Source organism: Sorex fumeus, unplaced genomic scaffold (genome assembly GCF_029834395.1).
Source record: "Sorex fumeus unplaced genomic scaffold, SorFum_2.1 ptg000130l, whole genome shotgun sequence".
NCBI lineage: Eukaryota > Metazoa > Chordata > Mammalia > Eulipotyphla > Soricidae > Sorex > Sorex fumeus.
Window position 1 is genome coordinate 7,232,593 of NW_026606187.1, and position 21,727 is coordinate 7,254,319.

General features: G+C 47.4%; 1 protein-coding gene across 5 annotated transcripts in view; it reads left to right on the forward strand.

Annotated features, from left to right (window-relative positions):
* The window catches only part of TNRC6A (trinucleotide repeat containing adaptor 6A), a 156,459-nt gene that overhangs the window by 83,298 nt on the left and 51,434 nt on the right, over positions 1–21,727 (forward strand). For all 5 annotated transcript variants that reach the window (XM_056138762.1, XM_056138764.1, XM_056138766.1 and 2 more), the window contains exon 3: positions 13,992–14,079. In XM_056138762.1, the coding sequence (XP_055994737.1) occupies positions 13,992–14,079 (88 nt within the window). The remainder of the gene's footprint in view (positions 1–13,991; positions 14,080–21,727) is intronic.

Genomic DNA, 21,727 nt, shown 5'->3' on the forward strand with positions numbered 1-21,727 from the left:
ATTACTATTGTAAATGGTTGCAGGCATTGTGTGAGTCATGATCAAGGCGGCCCTTATGGCGGGCTGTCAAACTGTTTTGGCTTTCCCCGTTATTACTTTGTAACTCAAATTGTTGCCTTTATGAAAAGATACTATGTGTTTGAATTGCCCCCCCCCATACATACGTACACACACGACGAAGGCAGGCGGGTTCTGTTTCATCGGGAAAAGTGTTGCCCTTGAACTTTACCTAGCTTCAACTGTGTTTTGTTTTCTTTTGAAAACCACATTTGTATCTGGGATTTGGTGCGTGCTCTTTTTTAATTTTTTAAATCAGCAGGTAAAATGATAAAAAAAAAAGGGGGGGAGGAAGAAGGGAAATCAATGTTCCTATAACTGGGAATCATTGGTATTGGAAACATATCACGGCCATAAAAAGGAGTTTTTAGTTGTTGTTTTAAAGGATTTCTTTGGGTGGAAATGTTTGCCTTTATTGAGCTGTAATTGCTTAAGCACCAGGACTTGGCACTGTATTTAACTCTTTTTCCCATTCTTCCTTTCCCCTCCTCCTTCCCCCTTAGTCTTTTCTTATTTTCTTTTCCATCTTACTGGGACACTTAGAGACGTTTAGCAGTGGGCAGCTTTCTCTTTTTTGACTTGGTCATGCTAACATTTCTGCGCTCAGCTTTTATTTTTTCCTTTTTGTGGATTGTGCTTGACTAGAAGTTTGAGGTTATGAATATAGATCATACCGCCTAAATATTTTCACCACCAGGACTCATTCCACTTGTGTATTTTATTGCTGCTCACCTATTAAGAGATTGCTGAAGGATGGTTGCTATTGGCTCAAAAAGTCTTAACAATTTTCTGTTTACTTGGCGTGATTACGTGATCATTTAAAAGAAGCCTGAGCTCAGGCTTAAGTAAGTCTTCGCTGGACATTGAAATAACTTTGGCGTCAGAAGTTTAATTAAAGAAATAATGGAGTAGGAAACTTGGAGAAGACGGGTCGTGTCTCTTCAGGGAGCTTCCTCGGTGGAACTGAGCCTTGGTTCCCTTTTCCCTTCCGTTTTTTGCTTTGTCAGGTGCCCATAGAAATGGAAATCTCCTGGAGGTTTTCTTCATGAAGAAGGGTCTCTACCCATATTCATTTTCACATGAGATCGCATTTGGATAGAGTCTATCAGCCATGTCCCAGAGTTTGAATCTTAGCTCTGCTATTTATACGATGACCTTGACTCTTGACAAATCACTTAGCCTCTCTGGGCCCAATCCATAAAAGGGGAGGTCGGCCAGCCAGTTGCAAGGTCAGTAACGCCTCCGTGGACTGAACTAAGGTGAAGTCGGGGGCTTTGAGGGTACCTCCGCACACCAGGGCCTACTTTGCTTGCAGGAGGCCCTAGGTTGGATGCGCGGCTCCAAAAGTCGAATGTTTAACTGTCGGCAGAGAGCACGTAGACAGACTCTAATTAGTACACAATTATAAAAAAAATAGTACATTATTTTAAAAATCTTTTTTGGGGCCTCCATCTGGTGGTACACAGGGTTTACTTCTGGCTCTGGGCTCAGGGATTACTCTGGGCAGGGCTGGGGGTGTCAGGGATGGAACCTGGGACAGCCACGTGCTCGACAAGTGCCTTGCCTGCTGTACTCTTGCCGTGGCCCATAACTCCTACATCTGATGCTGCTGCTGCTGCTGATGGCCCACTCATTGACCTGCGAAGCTTCTGTTGCTCTGAAGGGAAGAGGCAAATCCAGGCATGGAAGTGGATGATTCGGGCTCTTGGGGAGGATCTGAGAGGCTCCCGGGAGGAGATGGGATTTGGTGGGCAGTGCTTCCTCTCAGCTTCATCTCTAGCTCTTGGCTTCCTTTTTTCCCCAAATAAGGAACCTGCCAGTCCCCATTTCTGCCCTCTTTGGGAGGCCAAGGCTTCGCCCTGTGTTCACTTAGGGAACACTTTGGTTCCCTCTCCGTGCTCCCAGAACAAGAGTAGCCACCGGGCAGGGAGGCGGGTGGTGACTGCATTGGTCAGTGACGTTGCATGGACTCCTGATCCCTGGAACACTGTGAGTTAGGCAGAAGTAGTGTCCCCATTTCACAGATGAGGATGTGAAGGCCTGAAGTGGTTAGTCAACTTTCAGGAGAATTACTGTTCCTTGGCTCTCTGAAGCTGCAAATCCTTCTCAAGACAGTGCCAGTTTCAAAAAACAGCTGGTGGGCTGGAGTAGTATATACAGTAGCTAAGGCATTTGCTTGGCCTTCAGCCAACCCAGGTTCCATCCCTGCAATCCCATATGGTCCTGAAGCTCATGAGGAATGATTCCTGAGCACAGAGCTAGAAGTAAGAAGTAAAATCACCATTGGCACTGCTGGGTATGGCCCCAGAACAAAAACTGGCATAAGAGAAAAATGTATTTCACGACTCTTATGGAAGTAGAGAACAATTGTGAATGTGCGTGGTGTGTGTCTAAATATATGTTTACACACACGTGTATATATAGTTTATTTGGGGGGGAGGGGCTGGTGATGCTTTGACTGTGTGCTACATGGGATTGAACCCGGGGCTGTAGCGAGCAAAGCCTGTGCTCCAGCCCTTTGAGCCATCTACTTTGGCCTTTGTTGGCCATCTTAATTCGCTGCTGATCATTAAAATGGTCCGTCATGTTGTCTCAACAAGGTGATCACCATTGGCACGAAATTTGAAAGAATGGAATCATTATTGAAAGGCTGTGAAGAGAGCAGTGTCAGAACCAAAGCAGAAGAAAAGGCACATAGGTGGAAAGTGAAGGGAATTTTGAAATATTGGGTGGTGGTTCAAATGGGTGATATGAAAGTGTGGAGGCGGGGCTGGTGAGTGAGGTCAGTGGATCAGGCACTTGCCCTGCATGTGGTTGACCTGGGTTCGATCCTCAGGATCCCATATGGTCCTCCTATCCCCGCCAGGAGTAATTTCTGAGTGCAGAGTAAGAAGTAATCCCTTAGCATCTCCAGATGTAGCCCAAAATCCCTTCAAGAAAAAGTCTGGAGGCAGATGTAGAGGTGCTTGGCTGGCTAAATCTTCGTTTTACTGGGGCAGTATGGTTAATGTGCATGAATCTTGAAATATTGACTTGTTACTGCATTCTTGGCATGTGTAGGGCTGTGATAGGCTAGGATAAAGGTGACAAGGGGCCTGAGAAATGATTCAGAAATTAAGGTGCTTATCTTGCATGTGGCTGATGCAGATTTGAATCCCAGCACCACATGTGGTCTTCCACACCTGCAATAATCCTCCCCACCCCCCCACCCACCCAGCATCACTGGGTACGGTCCAACTCCTCCCCACCCCTGCCCTAAAAGGATGACGACTGCTAGGAGTGGAGACAAGATCTGTGCTCAAGAGGTGGTAGAAAGGAGATAGAGGGGCCAGAACAATAGTACAGCAGGGAGGGCGTTTGCCTTGCATGTCACTGACCTGGATTCGACTCCCAGCATCCCATATAGTCCCCCGAGCATTGCCAAGAGTAATTCCTGAGTGCAGAACCAGGAGTATAATCCCCTGAGCATCACTGGGTATGGCCCAAAAATTAAAAAAAAAAAAAAAGAAAAGAGTTGAGAGTCCTAAATATTGAGAAGATCGAGTCTGAGATTTGCTGTAGAAGTGAGTGCACCTGGGTCTTCATGCTCCATTAGTGTGATTGGTGCCTGAGCAGTAGTACAGTGGGTGTGCCCTTGCTATACACGTGGCCAGCTCAGGTTCGATCCCCAGCATCCCAGAACACCACATGGTATAAAATTCCTGAGTGCAGAATTTGGAGTAATCCCCGAGGACCACCAGGTGTCACCCACCCCCCCAAAATAGGGGAAAGAAACAAAATCCAACTCCCCCCCACCCCCCCACATGAATATCAGATTGACTCTGCCTGGGATCAGAATTGAGGTCAGAAGTGATAAGTTACATTTCTAGTTGTAAAAGAATCTGTTGTTTAACTCAGCAAATCTAATTTTATTTCTATTTATTTTTGGGCCACACCTGGTGGCACTCAGGGTTTACTGCTGGTTCTCGCTTGGGGTTTACCCTCAGTGGGGCTGGGAGGGGCCATATGTAGTGCCAAAGATGAACCCAGGTTGACTGCGTGCATGGCACACACATGTTACTGACTCGGTTATCTCTCAGATTCTCAGCTGATCTAACTGTAAAAAATATTTGGGGGCCTGGGTGTAACTCGGCTGTCGAGAACTTGCCTTCCATGTAGGAAACTTGTATTCTGTCCTTGGCTCTGCAAAGAAAAAAAAAGACTATAGCCATAGAGTAATTGAGTAATCAAACTGAACCGAAGTATATTAGAGACCTTCCATTATTCTAACGCCTATATTTTACATATGACTGTAATCTTTTACTTATATTTGGTTTGGGGGCTTGGCTGTGCTCAGGGGCACCTCTATGGTGCTGGGACTCGAAACTGGTCCCCCAGAAATGTTTCTTCTGTCCCACTGGTGTCAGGACACTTTTGTCTTACTTTGGGCAAAATGCTGTAGAAGAGAAGTGAGGGGGGCACCCGAGCCATAGCACAGCAGGTGGGGCACTGGCCTCGAGGGGGGCTGACCCGGGTTCCACTCCGACACCCCACTTGCCCCTGCGAACCCTGCCAGAAGTGATCTCTGAGCACAGAGCGAGAGATAAGCAAGTCCAGAGTACCCCTATGATTCCCCCCTCCCCACCCAAAAGAAAAGAAAAAGAGGGGCGGGGGGAGGACTAGAGCATGTGCTTTGCATGTGGGAACCCCAGATTCTGTCCCCAGTACCACAGGGACCTTGCAGGCCCCAGGCTGGGAGTAGCCCTCGGGCCCATCCAGATATGGCCCAGAAGCAAAAGGAGAGAAAAGGCAGGTCTGGGCCCGAGGAGTAAATGAGGGCTCTCCCCGAACCCAGCGAGGCCGTAGGGGCCGGAGAGGAACGAGTAGAAGTAGTGTGGGGCAGCCATGCCTCTGTAGAGGTCAGCCCTGGAGGCGCGAAGTTCTCCCTTTGGCGTGGCCCACACTCGTGGGTGCTCATAGCATCCACAAAAGGGAGGGGGAAATAAGACCCACGGTCCGAAAATGAGAATCATCCCAACCTGGAGTGAAGTGGCCAGGATGGGACAAAGAACACCTGTATTTATGACTCCTGGGTTTATTGATCCTCCATTGTTGTTTTTGTTTTGGGGCCACACCTGGTGGTGCTCAGGGATCACTCTTGGCAGGATCGGGGTTGGGGTGGGGTTATCGTACAAGACTCTGGGGACCCAACCCGGGTCAGCGGCATGCAAGGCAAGCGCCTGTCTGCTGTGCAGTTGCTCACGCCCTTGATCTTCATATTTTGTCACATTTGCTTTATCATGTTCACATATTTACGAACAAGGGCTCTCTTCATAGCAGATGTAGATAGCAAAGTCAGATACCCTGGGGAAGGTCCGCTAGTCCTTGGTGTGTGTGCACGTTTCTGCGGTTGGTCCCTGTCATGTCTTTTTGTGGACATGTGTTCTTTTCCCTCCATTCTTCACCCAGGCTTGCATGTAGTCTTGTCTGTATTTTCTGTGCTCTGGAACCCGTTCCTTACCTCACTCTGCCTTTTTCATGGGCCTGACAGTTTTGGAAGAGTCAGGAGCGAGAGAGAGAGAGAGAGAGAGAGAGAGAGAGAGAGAGAGAGAAGAGAGAGAGAAAGAGAGAAAGAGTGTGTTTGGTTAGAATTTGCAGGATGGTTTCTGCAGGGTTTGATTCAGGCCATAAGAATCAGGAGTGGGGTGTGTGTGTCTGTGTGTGTGTGCATGCGCGTGTGTCTGTGTGTAGTTGGGATTCGCAGGATGATTTCTGCAGGGTTAGATTCAGGCTAGACCTTGGGCAAGAGGGGTCCCGTCAGGCTGTGCGGGCTGCTTGCCTTAGTCAGGCCTCCTCCCGCCACTTTGCAAATAAATCGCTAATTTATCCAGTTCTTCGATCTCTCATCCACTCCCCCATCCATTCCCCGTGTCATTTTAGGCCAGGCCAAACAATGGGTTTAAGCTGAGATCGAATTTTAAATACCTGAGGTTCTAGAATTCACCCCTGAGTTGATCCGAGTGTTGGGACTGCAGCTTTGGGAGCGGGATTTTCTGAAGGGGAACCTTGTTGTTAAACACCAGCATTGTCTGTGTTCAGCTTGGGCTGACCTCGCCTTATTTCACCTGGCCACCTTGGTGAGAAACTGGAGCGCCAGGCCTAGGTTCCTGATAGATGTCCTTAGAAAGGATGCCCCTTCGGAGTGGCCCTGTGCCCCAAGACCCGGGCCCATCTCTGGGTTCCACAGTGTCATGCACAGATGGCCGGAAGGAAGTGGGAGAACAGACTGTGGACTTCACAGAAAAATCGCAGAGACAGTCCCTCAGTATTTATCAGGTCCAAGAGCCGCGACTCCCCAAAGATAAAGGTGTGTCGCGTTATAGGGAAGATGTCAGAGAACCACACAGCTGTGCCCAAGGGCGGTATCAAGATTCAGGAGAAAGTAACAGCTTCGATTTCCTCCTCCCTCCCCCATCCAAAAAAAAAAAAAGGGAAGAGAAAGGCAGGTTAAGATTCCACTAAGGTGGTCTTCATTTTTCAAATGATTTGCATACTCTGAGTTGTCTGTGCCGCAGAATCGCAGCACTTCTGCTCTGGTAGCTAGGGGGAGGACATTTGGAATTTTCGGCAGTAGCATATTCTGGGCCAATGACTCAGCCAACTCACCGGTTCAGATGGAATGCTCACAACAGATTGAAACCTGGTGGAGGAATTTTATACTTTGAACCTTAGAGGATAGTTTCTGTAAGCAGCAATTGATTGGAATTTTGTCTAATAACACACAGGATTAAACCAAGCCACTTGTTTTGCTGTTCTGACTAACGGTTTTCAGTAAGCTAGCGTTTCCTGGACAGCTTGCTGCAGGGATACTGAATATTTTTTATAATGATGACAGCTGTTTCGTTGACTCGTGTCCTTGCTTTCATTCTTTCGGCGTATACCCCTGCAACATACTAGAAAAAATACAGCTTGTAAATCTAACTGTATTTAAACTGTTTGAATAAAGAGGTGAATTTAAATGGATTTTTAAGCAGATGGTGAGCTATACCAAGGATTTTAAAGGAGCAGGTTCTGTTCTGATTCTGGTCGTGAATCCAGACAGAGTGAGGCAAGGAGGGAGGTGCTTACTATGTCAGGGTTACAGCCTTGAACATGACGTTTCCTTCTCTAGAGCAAGTCCCTCATTCCAAATTAGAAACCTTTGTTGGCTCCTCACTGGCTTTGGAACTTGAGTTCTAATTAGTCTGTGTTCCTGTTGATCTGTTTAGCTTTGACCTTTCTGTCTCTTGCCCAATCTTCAGCTCCTTTTTGGAATGTTCCTTTCTCTCTCTCTCTCTCTCTCTCTCTCTCTCTCTCTCTCTCTCTCTTTCTTTCTCTCTCTCTGTCTCTCTCTCTTTAAGTTTGTTGCAGGTGAAATTCATAAGCCATAGATTCCTTTTTAGAAATTTTAAGAGTGAGGAAGAGAGAAAAATGTGTTTAAGAAAGAATACAGACTTCTTCAGAGAGAGGAGAATCTGATTTAATGTTTTTGTTTGTTTTTAAAATTAGGTTCTCAGTTGTACAATCACAAGGCCCTCATTCCAGATCCTTTTTCCCCACCGCTCTCCCCCCATGCTGTTAGCGGCCCCTCCCCATTCACTCTACCATGCCTGATTCTACTTTCTGTTATGGTTGTATAGTGTGTGGCCCTCGGTGACAGCTTTTTTGGTTAAGCATCACTGTCACTGTTACTGTTCACCCGATGTTCATTGATTTGCTTGAGCAGGCCCAGTAACGTCTCCATTGTGAGACTTGTTACTGTGTTTGGCATATTGAATACATCACGGGGAGCTTGCCAGGCTTTGGCATGCGGGCGAGATAGTCTTGGTAGCTTGCCGGGCTCTCTGAGAGGGGCGGAGGAATCAAACCCGTCTCACTCGGGCCAGCTGCGCGCAAGGCCAATGCCCTACCGGTGTGTTATTGCTCCAGCTTGGTTGGTTAAGCATATGATTTTTTTTTTCCTTTTTGGGTCATACCAGGCGATGCTCAGGGGTTCCTCCTGGCTCTGCGCTCAGGAATCACTCCTGGTGGTGCTCGGAGGACCATATGGGATGCTGGGAATCGAACCCAAGTTGGCCACATGCAAGGCAAACATCCTGCCCGCTGTGCAATCGTTCCAGCCCCACATATGATTATTCTTTTCTCTTTTTTTGGTGGTGGGGTGGGCATACCTGGCAGTGCTCAGGGTTTATTCCTGGTTCTGTGCTCAGGGATCACTCTTAGTGGGACTGAGGTGCCAGGGGATTAGACCTGGATTGGCTGTACAAGGCAAGTACCCTCCACGCTGTCCTGCCTCTCCCGCCCCAGGAGAATGGGTCTCTGTCTCTGCTCAGGTGGTTCCTGGTGGTGCTTAGGGGATCGTCGGGCACCAGGTATTGTCCAGCAGGAGCTGCTCCCAGGCCAGCCAGTTCTCAATCCAGCTCAAGGGCTGACACTTCTTACGTCGGTGGGGGAAAAAGGACTGTCCTAAACCCTGAGTATGGTGTGAGCTGTGAACTTGGTTTTTCATTCCTAATTTGAGTGCTTTTTTTCTTGTTGTGAAAGGGCCTTGGAATTTGTCCTAAGCTTTTCCTGTGTGTATTGAGGTTATCGTGTCCATTTGTGGTCCATTTGAGGTTTGTGGGCCTCACCTGGCCGTGCTCAGGGCTCACGCCTGTCTGAGCTCAGGAATCACTCCTGATGGGGCTTTGAGGACCATTTTGGGGTGTTGGTGATTGAACCTGGGTCAGTTGCTTGCCCTGTCTACTGTACTGTCACTCTGGTCCCCAAGGCCGTAGTGTAGTTTGGTAATCTGTTGATCTGTTGTGGTACATAGACAGATTTCTATGTTTATTGATTCTTTTTGTTGTTGTTGCTGAGTTACCCTAGTGGTTTTCAGGACTTGCTTCTGACTGCCCTCAGGGATCACAGCGGGGGTGCTCAGGACCCTACAGGAACCGAACCCTGGGATTGAACCTGGTTCCAACCCAGGCCTGCCACTGCCAGGCAAGTGCCCTACCCTCTGTATTATGCTGGTCTCTATTTAAACCAGCCATGCATTCCTGGAGACATTCCACTTGAGCACCATAGATAACTTTTCTTTGGGGGTGGGCGCAGAGCGGTGCACACCCAGCTGTGTGCAGGGCTTTCTCTGGCTGTGCTCATGGAGCACTCCTGGTGGGGCCCCAGGGCACCCGACGGGGAGCTGTGGATCAAACCGGGGTCAGCCACCTGCAAGACGCTTAGCACCCTACCTGCTGCAGTGCTGTCTCTCCAGCCCCAATATGTAGGGTTTTTGTTTGTTTGTTTGTTTTAAATCTTGCTATATTTTTCATTGATAGCCACATATCAGTGGTGCCAGGAATAGAACCCAGGACATCACACATGCAAGGTGATGCCACCTCATCATCACTGTAGTTCAGCACAGTTACAGGAGTGTTCATTTTCTTCCCCCCTTGATATTTGGGTCACACCTGGCAGTGCTCAGGGGTTACTTCTGGCTCTGCACTCAGGGATCACTCCTGGCGGTGTGCAGAGGAATATGTGGGGCCAGGGATGGAACTTGGCTGCATGCAAGGCAAGAGCCCACCCCACTGTACTGTCTCTCTGGCCCCCTCAGTTTTTATTCTGATATACATTTTTGGCCATTTTCTCACCACCACCACATCCCATGGGGGTGCCGGGCCTCAGACCAAAATTTCAGCTGTCATAGACACATGCAAGGCAAACACTTTGCCTTCTGTACTTTATCTTCAACCCCAGTTTACTTACTTATTTTTTGTTTTTCTGCTCCGTGACTATTCCTGGCTATGTGCCCAGTCAGGAGTGAGTGAATGAGTGAGTCCTGACTGTGCCCCACGGGACCTTAAGTGATACCTGGGATAGAACTAGGGTTGGCGACTAGTTTGCAAGGAAAGCACTTTAACACCCTCTGTCACAACCATTACATTTTAATTAAAAAAAAAAAAAGTTTTCCCCCATACCCAACTGTGCTCAGGGCTCTTGACCTTTATGTTTTTAAATTTTTGTGGAGAATTTGTATGTCTGCATCCATAAAGGTATGTTTATCTGTAGTTTTCTTGATGATATCTTACTTTTCTTTTGGATTTTGAGCTGTAGGTTGGACATCTGCCTCATTCTACATTTTGCAGCAATGGCTGTTTTTATATTTTCGTTTCCTTTTTCTACTTTCCCCCTCACTCCCAGCTTTGTTAAGTCATCATTGACGATATCTGTTTCACTTTCTCCCCCCAGTAGTGCTGGGGGTTACTCCTGGCTCAGCACTCAGGAATTACTCCTGGCCGTACTTCGGGGTTCACATAGGCTGCCAGGGATTGAACCCAGGTCAGCTACATGCAAGGCAAGCTACTCTACCCTTGTACTGCCGCTGCAGACCCTGGTTCACATTTTTTTGTTTTTTGGTTTCACTTTCTTTTGTGCCCAGCCCTTAGTTTTGCTTTTTAACTGGGCTATAATTGACATCAATTGTGTAAATTTAAGGTATAAAGCTCTACTGATTTGATGTATTTTTGTACTGAAGTATGATAACCACCTAAATGTTGGTTGACATCTCTGTTGTGGCATATACTTAAACTTCTTTTTTGTGGTGAGAATATTTAAATGCTTATCTTGAGGCTACTTTGAAGTATGGAGAACATGCGATTGTTAAACTTATAGTCCCTCTACATTAGCTCTCCATAACTCTCAGTCACAGCTTTCAAGGTGCAAGTTTGTCCACTTGTTTGTGTTTTGGGCCACACCTGGCGTTTCTCAGGGCTGACTCCTGCCTCTGTTCAGGGATCACTCCTGGCAGCACTTGGGGGACCCTACGGGGTGCTGGGCATCGGACACAGGTCAACTACGTGCAAGGCAAACACCCTCCTTGCCAAACGCTCCAGCCCCTAGCTGCAAGTCTGTACCCTCGGAGCTCATCTCTCACTCTCCCTATCCTCTAGAGACTCTGCAAAGTGCCACTCCAGTCTGTGCTTGCAGCCTCGGTCGTCTTGTTCCGTGTGCGATATCATACTGGTTCTGCCTTGTAGTCCCAGCGTCCAATTGATCCAAATTCCGAATGGCAAAATTTCCTTCTTTCTCGTGGCTGAGTAACGACCCTTTGTACGGTGTGGGTGAGTGAGTATGCCACAGGCATGCTCTCTGCCACGCCTTCGACAGAAGGGCACCTCTTTCCCTGCAGGCCTGCTTTTACTGCCTTGGCCTCTCGGCCCCCTTGAGGATCGGCTGGCTCGCCTGGTGGCTCTTCGGACTCCTCCCATCTGGGGGAACCTGTCGTGCCCCCTGCACACTGCGTTGGCTGTGGCTCACGTCCTCTTCAGCCCCTTGGTTTCTCTTGGTTCGGGGTTTTGCTCTGCCAGCACGTGGCTTGCTTCTGGGTTCTGGTGTGTGCAGCTCTGTGGGGTCATGGCCTTCTTGGCGCCCAAGCAGCCCGGTGGCGTCTGAAGGACAGAGGTGCTGGGGATTGTTGCAGTGTCTCTCACCCCTCATTTCTTAGAGCTGAATTTGAGTCTGCACCGGCTGAGTGCCAAATTAGTTTTTTGTTTTGCCCTCGTTGGGATTTTCGGCTGTGTTCAGGCTCTGTGCTCAGGGATCACTCCTGACAGAGCTCAGGGGACCGTATGCCTTGCTGGGGATCAAACCTGGGTCGGCCATGTGCACGGCCAGCGCCCTGCTCTCTGTACTGCCTCTCTTGCTCTTCATCTTTGACTTCCTTCTAATGTTCTGTGCTGTGATTTTAACTAATTACCCTTTTCATTCATCTTCCGTTACTTGTTCATTAACCTGCTGTTTATCAGTAGGACCGTGTGTGTGTGTGTGTGTGTGTGTGTGTGTGTGTGTGTGTGTGACTTGGCAGTGGTCAGAGGCTGCTCCTGGCCAGTTGCTTGTGGGTTGTTTGCAGCAGTGTCCTGGGGTCCATGTGATCCTGGGAATCAGGCCCTGGGCTTTTGTATGCAGCACATACAGTCTGCACCATGAGCTCATGCCCCCATCCCGTGGATTCTCACTCTGTTCAGTGGACTGTGACCCTTCACTAGCATGTGACTGATGGCAGGACTTGTGGAAACCCCTCAAGCTGGACCTGTCTTTTTGTTTTGTTTTGTTGTTTCTTTTCTATTTTTCCTTTTTTTTTTTTTGGCGGGGGGGGGGGGGATGCATACTTGGTGATGCTCAGGGCTTAATCCTGGCTCTGCCCTCAGGAGTTACTCCTCGGAGCTGCTTGGAGAAGCATATGGGGTGTGGGGGTAAACACCTACCCCTCTATGCTTTTGTTGGACCCCAGAATGACAGCCTTGATCCTTGACTTCCCCAGGATAGTAGTCCAAGACTGCCGCCTCTCATTCCCTCGCTTAGACTCTGATGGGGGGTGACGGTCACTTTGGGCCAGAAGCTGTTTTGCCCAGTCTCCTAGCCGCATGACAGTTCCGCGAGGCAAACATGAAGAGGCCGAGAGTTAACACTCTTCCAGCTGGTGATTTTAGCTAATTGTCTACTTGGCATCCCACCCTAGCCTGCTGGGTTATGGATAGCTGATGTCAGTCATGGGGTGTTTCACTGTCCACCTGCATCTCCTCTCACTGTCCTCCCCTGGCCAGCTCTGGCTGTGCCACGTGCCATCTCTGCAGGGCAGAGTGCCTTCAGTGACCCTTTGCAGTTCCTTGTGTGTTTGCTGGTCATTTCCGCAGCTCCCGGCATCCACAGTTCCTTCCCCCGAACCCACCCTGTGTGCCTGACTCTGGAGCCTGGACTGTGTCCTCAGGGTCCCGTTAGGGGCTCGGGCAGTCCCTGTAGGTAACTTGGGTGGCCTGGGTGCAGCTCCTGCACTGAAGGTCACTCCTTGTGTGCTCGTGGGCAGTTTCATTTGAGGGGATTACCCAGGGCACTGGCTGTCCTTTCCTGTCTGCAGTGTTTGGACCCGGGAGCCGGCCTCCGTTCTTGCAGGGGCATTTCGGACAGTTTCACTGGGTTCCCCGCTGGCTCCAAGTGCTGCTGGGGGCTGGGGTGGGGGACACAGTCAGTGGAGAACCAAGTTGTTCCCATAGTTTGGCTCCCGAGACTTCCGCGCTCCCCGCTCCTAGTGCGGGTCTCCCTGCCTCTCTCCCCACCCACTGAGATCTGGGGAGACTCTGTTCTCGAGGGATTGCTTCTTTTGCTCTCATTTACTCACTCATCAGCCCTGGGCAGTTTAGTGACCCTCCCTGGTCCCCATCATTTCAGTGAGACTGAGTAGAGAGAAGATGACAGAGACATTTGTCCTATCTGATCTTTTGAAATTCTGGACCAGCGGTTCTCCTGATAACCCTCCGTGTTTGTGATTTTAAAAGCACTGAAACAAACTTACATGATGAGAAGGGGAGGGGAGCTAGTAATGTGTCTCCAAGTGTTGCTAGAATAGTTTGGAATGTTTTAGAGCGTTACGGAACTGTCTTGCAGAAGTAAAAGTCACTTATTTAGAGTCATTTGCATTCTGAAAATAATCATAAAGCCATCAAGATGAGGAAAGTAAAGAGAATAGGGACACCTGCTTTGGCAGAAGGATGATGGGAGTTTCCGGCATTGCCATTAGCTATTGATTGATAATTGGGACCCGAAGCAGGTTAACTCACACCCATGAGTTTATTGATGATGTCCTGAAGTTGGAGACAGTTGCTTGTTTCCCAGTATAAATTACAGGTTGTCATTTTTGATGTGCTGAGATAAAAGTTCTATTTAAGATTTACTAAAGATAATGCTGTATATGACTGTATAGTTAGGTGTAAGTTGCAAATTGTGTTTAATTTCAACAGGAGAGTAAAAGTTGCCATGTTTTCTAATTAAGAGACAATAAACCTGTATTGTCAATAAAACTGTATTTATAGTAACAGAACAGTTATTTTTATTCTTTTATACATTTTGGGAAAGTTAATTGCAACTGTGTGGTTCAGGGATTTAGTGCAAGAAGAAGAACAGTTGATGGAAGAAAAGAAAAAGAAAAAAGACGACAAGAAAAAGAAGGAAGCTGCTCAAAAGAAGGTAGTATGTGTATACATTTTATATTAAGCATATTTAAAAAGGATAATTGCTCTTACTAATAATAGAAAAATATTTGCTTCAGTGTTAATTTAACTGGAGATGTATTTTAGTATTTGATGTCTTTTAATATGCAAATGTGGAAAATTGCCAACTGTGTAAAACTTAATGTATTTAATCTTGCCAGTATTTTGTTTTCCAAAGGTAAGTGCTGTCTATATACAGATCTTTACTTTCAGATCTTTACTTTTTTTACTTCTGAGTTTTGTATTATGTCATTTTATATGGAAGAATAAGGTGGAATTTATAGTAACAGAACGGGTTGGAAATCAGAATGGTGTGGCCTTCATTTAGCTTCTCTGGGCCTACGTTTCTTTATATTTTATAAGATGAGAAGTGAATTAAATGAGGTAATATAACGCACATATCAAATAATAGGCATAATAAGAAAGAAATTATTATTTTCCCTTTCCCTTTTTAATACCTGGCCTTATTTTTAAACTTTTGCAGTTTAGGGTATTTAATAATAAGCTTAAAACATAGTGTGCTACAAAGGATATTGTCAGAAATCAATAAAAATATTCTAAGTTAAAGGATGCCATAATTATAAAGGTCTTTACAAATTAACATTAGAGGCTGTTGAATTCCCTACACTAGATATTCAACTCCTGACTTGTTAAGGTTACTCAAGAACCTAGGGAAATGGTTCCATTTCTGTGTCCTGGTGAAATACGATGACCACCGCTTTTAACAGAGACCTCTGCTGTGCCAGGCGTGAGGGAGAGAGAAGACACAGTATCTCCGTACCCTTGAGTAGGGAAAACCCAGGGGACCAGACTGGGCTCACCAGGAACCTGTTGAAGTTGGAGGTTAATGCTTAACTGGGTCTGGAAAGGGACAGGGAGATGTAGGGACCTCTGGCGAGAGTGGGGAGCTTGGCTCCTCTTGCATCTTGGCTTTGGGGTACTGGGAGGATTTTTTCAGTAGAGCCCCAGAAACATTTGTAGTTTATAGTGTTGGCATTGGCTGACTGTGGAGTTGAATTGGAAGGAGTCAAAACTCGAGGCTGAGACATGGGGGCAGAAGTCACCGCACACCCTGGAGTGTCGCTCCCTCACAGATGGGCAAGGTTCAGGTTGGCTAAGGACAGCGGCCGTCCTACCTGAGTATCACACCGCAGTTCCAGTGGCTCGAGGGCCGCCAGGACCACTGGACACAGTAAGGTACCTCCAGAGACAGACCCCATTCAGTGTAACCTTGATGGCGGTGTTTTAATCGTTCTTTGTGTTAACTCTTACAGTGCCTTATATTGTAAACACCCTCGTTAAGTATGGATGTGTGTTTTAAGGAAAACGGGGTATGTTTATCAGTGCTGTCTCGGAGACCAGGTGTCCCGTGGGGATGTCCCCCATGGATAAGACAGCCACCGTGTCGCTTGTGAGCAGTTAATCAAATTCGGGAATAGGAACAAAGGAAAAACAGCCATTCAGTCAGTCGTGACTTGAGGGTCTGGTCAGCAGCATGGTGGGGGGTTAGGAGTGATGAGGCCAGACGGCCGCGGGCTGGAGCCATCAGCCTCCAGGACACCTTCTGTGCCTGCTTCTGTTCTGGGCTGTGCTGCAGCTTACACTCGGGGCACTTCCGGTTGCGCTTGGGCGTGAGCCCCATTGGGAGCTGTTCTCGTGTTTAGAAAAGCCTGGGCCTTGATGCGGCCTCTTGATTGATATGTGCTGTTCTTGGCAGTCTGATCAGGGTTTGTTCTGCAAAATGATGTCCTGAAGGCTAAGGTGGAGAGAAGCCTCAGCAGGCTCTCTGACTCATGGTGGGAAAGGCTTTTGCCTAAGGAGAGAGTTTCTAAGAAAGTTTATTTTCTTTTTTGTTTTTTTGGACCACCTGCAGCGCTACTTGGGAGCTGCTTGGGACTCAGTGCTTGGGGTCACTCCTGGCTGTGCTCTGAGACCAGGTGATGCTAGGTCTTGTGTGCACGCCATCCCTTTGAGCCTTGAGGGATCAGTGGGGGAAAAGGGCTCCACTATGTTTATGCAACTCAGTAGATGGACAAGCATCTGAGAGTCGTCGAAACGCATTCGGATCGGACTGGTCAGTCAGCCTGGATAGGAAAGAGCTAAAGAGAACTCTGGTAGTGTATAGTGAAGCGTGTTTATTTGGGATTTACGCTCATGAGGAAATGCTAAGAAAGGGAGGGGGTCACTAGAATAATTTTAGGTACTTTTTTTTGTTCTTTAAAACAAGTTTTTTGGGGGGGGAACAAAGGGAGGGAAGGAGAGAGGTTGGTTTAGATGTGTGCTGAAGAGGAGAGGGCGTCTTCAGAGTAGAAGAATGTGGTGTTTTGTTTTTTTTAAGATTATGTAACATACAGTGTAACTTTTAAGTTGTAACAAGCAAGTGATGACTCAATTTGTTACAATTTGTCTTTGTGTTATTTTTGTTATCACTATTTTGGGTATTGGGCCACACCCAGCAGTGCTCAGGGCCTGGGGCTGGGAACCCCAGGTCAGCTGCAGGCAGGACACGCGCCTCAGACTCTCCACCTCTTGGTCCCCTCTTTATCGTCTTCTATAAACAAGCTCTGAATTACCACGTGAGTGTTGGGGAGTAGATTTTTATACCATTTGACTTCTCATATTTCAAGTCATGGCTTTGGGGCCAGAGGTAGGCACAGCAGGGAGGGCGTTTGCCTTGCATGTGGCTGACCTGGATTTGATCCCCAGCATCCCATAGGATCCCCGAGCACTGCCAGGAGTAAGTCCTGAGTGCAGAGCCAGGAGTAACCCCTGAGCAACAACCAGGTGTGGCCCCCAAAAGAAAAAAACAATAAAGTTGCGGCTCTCCTTGTCCTTGTCTACAGCATCCCTGCACCCGGACCTCATCCCCATACCCCCAGGCTTGAACCCGCCTCTTCTCTCCAGCCCCCAAGCAGGGAATGTTTTGTGAGAACTTCAGCAGTGAGGGTGACCCTGTAGTTATCTCCTAGACACCCAGGACTGCCTCCTCACTGGGTCCAAGAGCAAGGCGAGGCTAAGGGCTCTTGTCTCTGTCAAGTTCAGTGGGCCAGCTCGCCGTGTCAGTAAGGAAGACTGTTCCCCTCATCCTCGTCCCGCTCCCCAGCATTCAGCTGAATTGGATTCCAGCCTGTGGGGGAGGAAGAGAGAGCCAGCTGGTATTCCTCTTGGCTCTTACCAGATCACACTGGAGCAGAACAGAACAGAACAGAACTCCCAGGTTGGCCCAGTTACGACCTATTTGAAAGACAGTGAGTCACAGGCTTTTCCACGCAGCGTGCTCACGCGCTCTCCGTAGTAGGAGCCAGCCCACAGGCGCGTGAGCCTTCAGACAGTTCAGTGCGGTGGAAAGCAGAGTCTGCCTAGGTATGTCATCATTCTTGCAAAAACAGCATGTTAGTTCTGAAAAGACTTCAGCAACTAGCATTCCTTTTTGGGGGCCTGGGCTCTTGGGTCGCCCGGTGGGAGCTCAGGCTTTCTCATAGTTCTGGCAGAATTTGGGGAGACCTCTGCGGTGCTGGGGATTGAACCCATGGTAGCCGCAAGTCAGCTCCCTTAGCCACTGTACTGAGTCACTGGACCCTCATCTTGTGTATGACCAAGCCGTGGATAAGGATCCCAGACATGAAAATTAAGTGGCTACTGTGGCTTCCATAGGGTGCCAGAGCTAGAAATAGACTTGAAATCTGACTCCCTCAGCTGGTGCTTTTCTAAAACTTGGTGCTGTGGCTTTATCCTTTTGAATCAGAACGTTATCTGACGTACTTGCTTAATTTTTTTACAATGTAAAGTTGCACTTTAAAGCTGGAAATGGTAACAGTTTTTAGAAAGCATCTAATACGTTTTTTTATGCCTTGAATACAGTAAAAATATATTTAATAGCCTCAAATAGCCACTGTGGTCTTTTTCAAGATATATTTGAGTTCAGATCGTGAGATATTTTCTAGTTTCAATTCAAAACTAGACAGCTACAATTTTCATACAGTTAGATACCAACAAGGCTCATTACAGTGTTTTTACTGTAGCTTGAATATTTTTATGTATTTAAAGATTTTTATTATTATTATTAAATTATTTTTGCTTTTTGGGTCACACCCGGCGATGCACAGAGGTTACTCCTGATTCATGCACTAAGGTATTACTCCTGGCGGTGCTCGGGGGGCCATATGGGATGTTGGGAATCGAACCCGGGTTGGCTGCATGCAAGGCAAACGCCCTACCCGCTGTGCTATCACTCCAGCCCCAATTTTTATCTATTATTAAATAAAAACAGATGTTTCAATTCTTTGAGGAAAATTTTGCACAAAAATTATACAAATTCTCTTGTATTTAATTAATTTGGTGGAGGGGGTCTTGGGGGCCACAACTGGCAGCGATGCTCAGGGGTTACTCCTGGCTCTGCACTCAGGAATCTGGCAGGTTTCGGGGGGATCCATAAGGGAGGTGGGGATTGAACCAGGTTGTCTGCATGCAAGGCAAGTGCTGCCCTATCCCCTGCACTGTATTCTATTTAGTTCCAATACAACATTGATTAATAATAGAGACCAGTGATGGGAAGGCTTTGTTTGTTATTTTTGTTTGAATTTTTTTTTAGCCCCCCATTGCACATTTAAGAGTTGTGACCATTATCTCCTTCCTGGTTCTCAGAAAATCACTTGATAGAGCATGGGAAAATAGTGTCTGTCCTCAAAAAGGAGGCAACAATAGTAGCAGGTTGTTACCAGGGATTATCTCCAGGTTCTGTTTTTAGAAGAAATTTCTAGAAGGAATCTTGAGGGAAATGTAGAGAGGAAGAAAAAGGAGGTTGAGAAATAGGTTAATCATAGAGGGATAATTTAGTGTAACCTTTACTTTAAGCATGTAATTGTAGTTCCTAGAAAGCATATAATGGTAGAGGGCTGGAGGGAGAGTACAAATTGGGATCGTTTGGTGTTGAGAATGTTTTAAAGTCAGTATTTATGGGTGTTTTTGTTCTGCCTTGAGTTGAAGGGATTTTTTCCCCCTCCCTCTGGCCTTGTGGATCTAAATGTACTCAATTTGAGTTTGAGATTTAGGTGGTAGTAACCTTTTAACTTCACCCTTTTGAGAATTTTCGTATTCATTCATCATGTGTCCCACACAGGGATTATGTGTCAAAGGACTGGGGAGGCAGCTCAAGGGACGAGTGCATGCTTTACACGCGGGGCCCGCGCAGTGCGGATCTCCTAGCAACTCTTGATGTGCTTGCTAGTAATACGACTTTGTGACCAGAGTCGGAAACATACCCAGGCCTGGAGCACTGCAGTCAGATGTTCTCTGCAACGTGTTTTTCTTCCCACGTGTTTGAACCAGCAGGCAAATCAGAACGTGGGTTCTAAGTTTGGATGCTTGTGTGCTAGGAAGTCGCAGGGGAGCTCCTCCAGCCGTGGTTCCTATCAGTGAAAACGAGTGACTCGATCTACATTAGTTATTTTTCCCTGGAGTTCCTGGCACTGTAGAGAAACACTCGAGATGATTAGAAAGAGAAAGGCGGGGAAGCAGGAGACGGGGCAGGGTGGGGGGTGAGCAGCCACAGTGAGGCCCTTTCCACAGGGGAGAGGCGGGATGGAGCCACAGGCCTGGGCAGGTGGGACCTCCGAGAAGAAGAGGCTTTGGGGCTGCGAGACGTGTCGTGTTGTCAGTTGTTCCTGCCTTACCGATGAGGAGACCAAGCCTGAGAGCGTTCTGACTAGCCTGGTGACAAGGAACAACAAGGCCATCCCGGGATGGAAAGGCAGGTGCCCGGGCTCCTAGGGGCTGAGTGTGCTTCCGAAGGATGCCGGAGGTATGGGCTTGGCAGAAACGTGGCTCCGGTGTGCTTGCTGCCACCCTCCGCCTGTGTGCAGTCCCAGCTCAGACTTGGTGGTCTCTTGTTTTTCAGAAACGATAGATTAAAAATGGAAATGATCTGCTAGTGTTGTCAGAATTAAGCCTGTTACACAAGAGGGACCCACAGCACACCTCCTCCCATTTAAATAGTTCTGTTGTTTTCCCAGAAAAGCACTTTTCCTCTTAGACTTAGTCTCAGGTGGGTTCTTTGTTCCCCGCAAAGGACTAGAAAACTGAGACCCAGAGGGTTAAAATGACCAGGATGTTTAATAGTGAAAAAGAAACAGATGAAGTTAGTTCTAACGTGGCTTCGGTAATGTACTCTGCCCAGAACGGGATTCATGTTAAATGTTAGGAGTGAGATATTTTGTTTTCTTTAATACCAAGTAGTAGGGATTTGATATGTGTTTCATACATGCAAAATAGTGTAACCATTTCCAGCAGACCAGTAATCTCTGACACCACTTTGGAAATCATCTTTTCGTTTTGCTTTGGGGCCACACCCAACAATGCTGAGGGCTTACCTCTGGCTCTGTGCCCAGGGAGCCAGTCTGGGCATTGCTCAGGGGACCACATGGGGTGCTAGGGATTGATGTGGGTCAGCTGCATGGAAGGCAAGCGCCCTACCTGCCGTCCTGTCGCTTCGGTTCCTGTCTTTTTAATAGTGGGAGGGCAAATCACTCAGGATGAAGGTGAGAGCTTTTGGGTGCTACTGCGTTTCTTCCTGCAGCAGCAGCCTGCCTCGGGCCTGGAAAGGGCGTCACTTTGGCTCTGTTCTCTGTCGTGGGCAGAATGTCGAATGTGAGGAGCGTTGTTCTGAGTGGACGTGGAACCACTTTTCCTAAGGTGTGGCATAGTAGAAGTCTTTACTCCTCCTTGTAAGAGCTACGAGATATTTTTTATCTTGGATTTCTGGTAAAGCAGTTATTGAAGCTTAATGTTCTCAGAATGCAAGCCGTGAAAGCGGAGGAAATCTCAGCAAGAAGAAAGCTTCAGCATGCAGTCATTTTGAGCTAGTTTTTTTGACTTCAGACAATTACGTATCTTACTTGACACATAACGCTAATACTTCAAAGCATTCATATGAGTTCTCTCATAGAGCTGTTTTTCTGCTATGAGATTTTAAATGAAAACCTCAATGTTCAAGCTAGTTTGCTGGACTCTTGCCATTTCTTTCCATCAATTAAACTTTTTTTTTAATCCATGTAAAATAAAGATGCGCCTCCATTATTTTATATATCATTAGTGCTCTGGATAGACCTAGGTAGACCCACTCTCTGCTCAGGAAAGATGGGTGTTTGGTATGGCTTCAGTTCATTGCCTGGTGGTTCTTTACCACATGGTTCTGCAGTAAAATTCTTTCAAAATGATATTTTTGGTAACAATTTAATGAGTGAGCGCTGACTTAACATGCCCGGGGGCAGTTCAGAAAAGCCTTATCTCTATTTAGAAACAATTTCAGTTGTTCAGTTACAAATCATTCAGTCTTTCCTCTCCTCCCTCCCTCCCTCCCTCCCATCCTTAGAGCTTTTACTTTTCAGGTCTCCCTTACAACTGCTTTTCACTGAAAAGCTGGGAGCTAGAGCAACAGTGTGTGCCTTGCACCCTGCCCACTGGGTTCCATCCCAGGCACCCCTTGCAGTGTCTTTCCAGCCCACCAGGAGTAAGCCCTGCGCACAGCGGGTGTGGCTCAGTAACCACCCCCCTTGCCCCCCCGCCAAAAAAAACCAACCCAACAAAACTGGAATTTTGTTGGTGGCCTCTCAGCATAATCAGTTCTT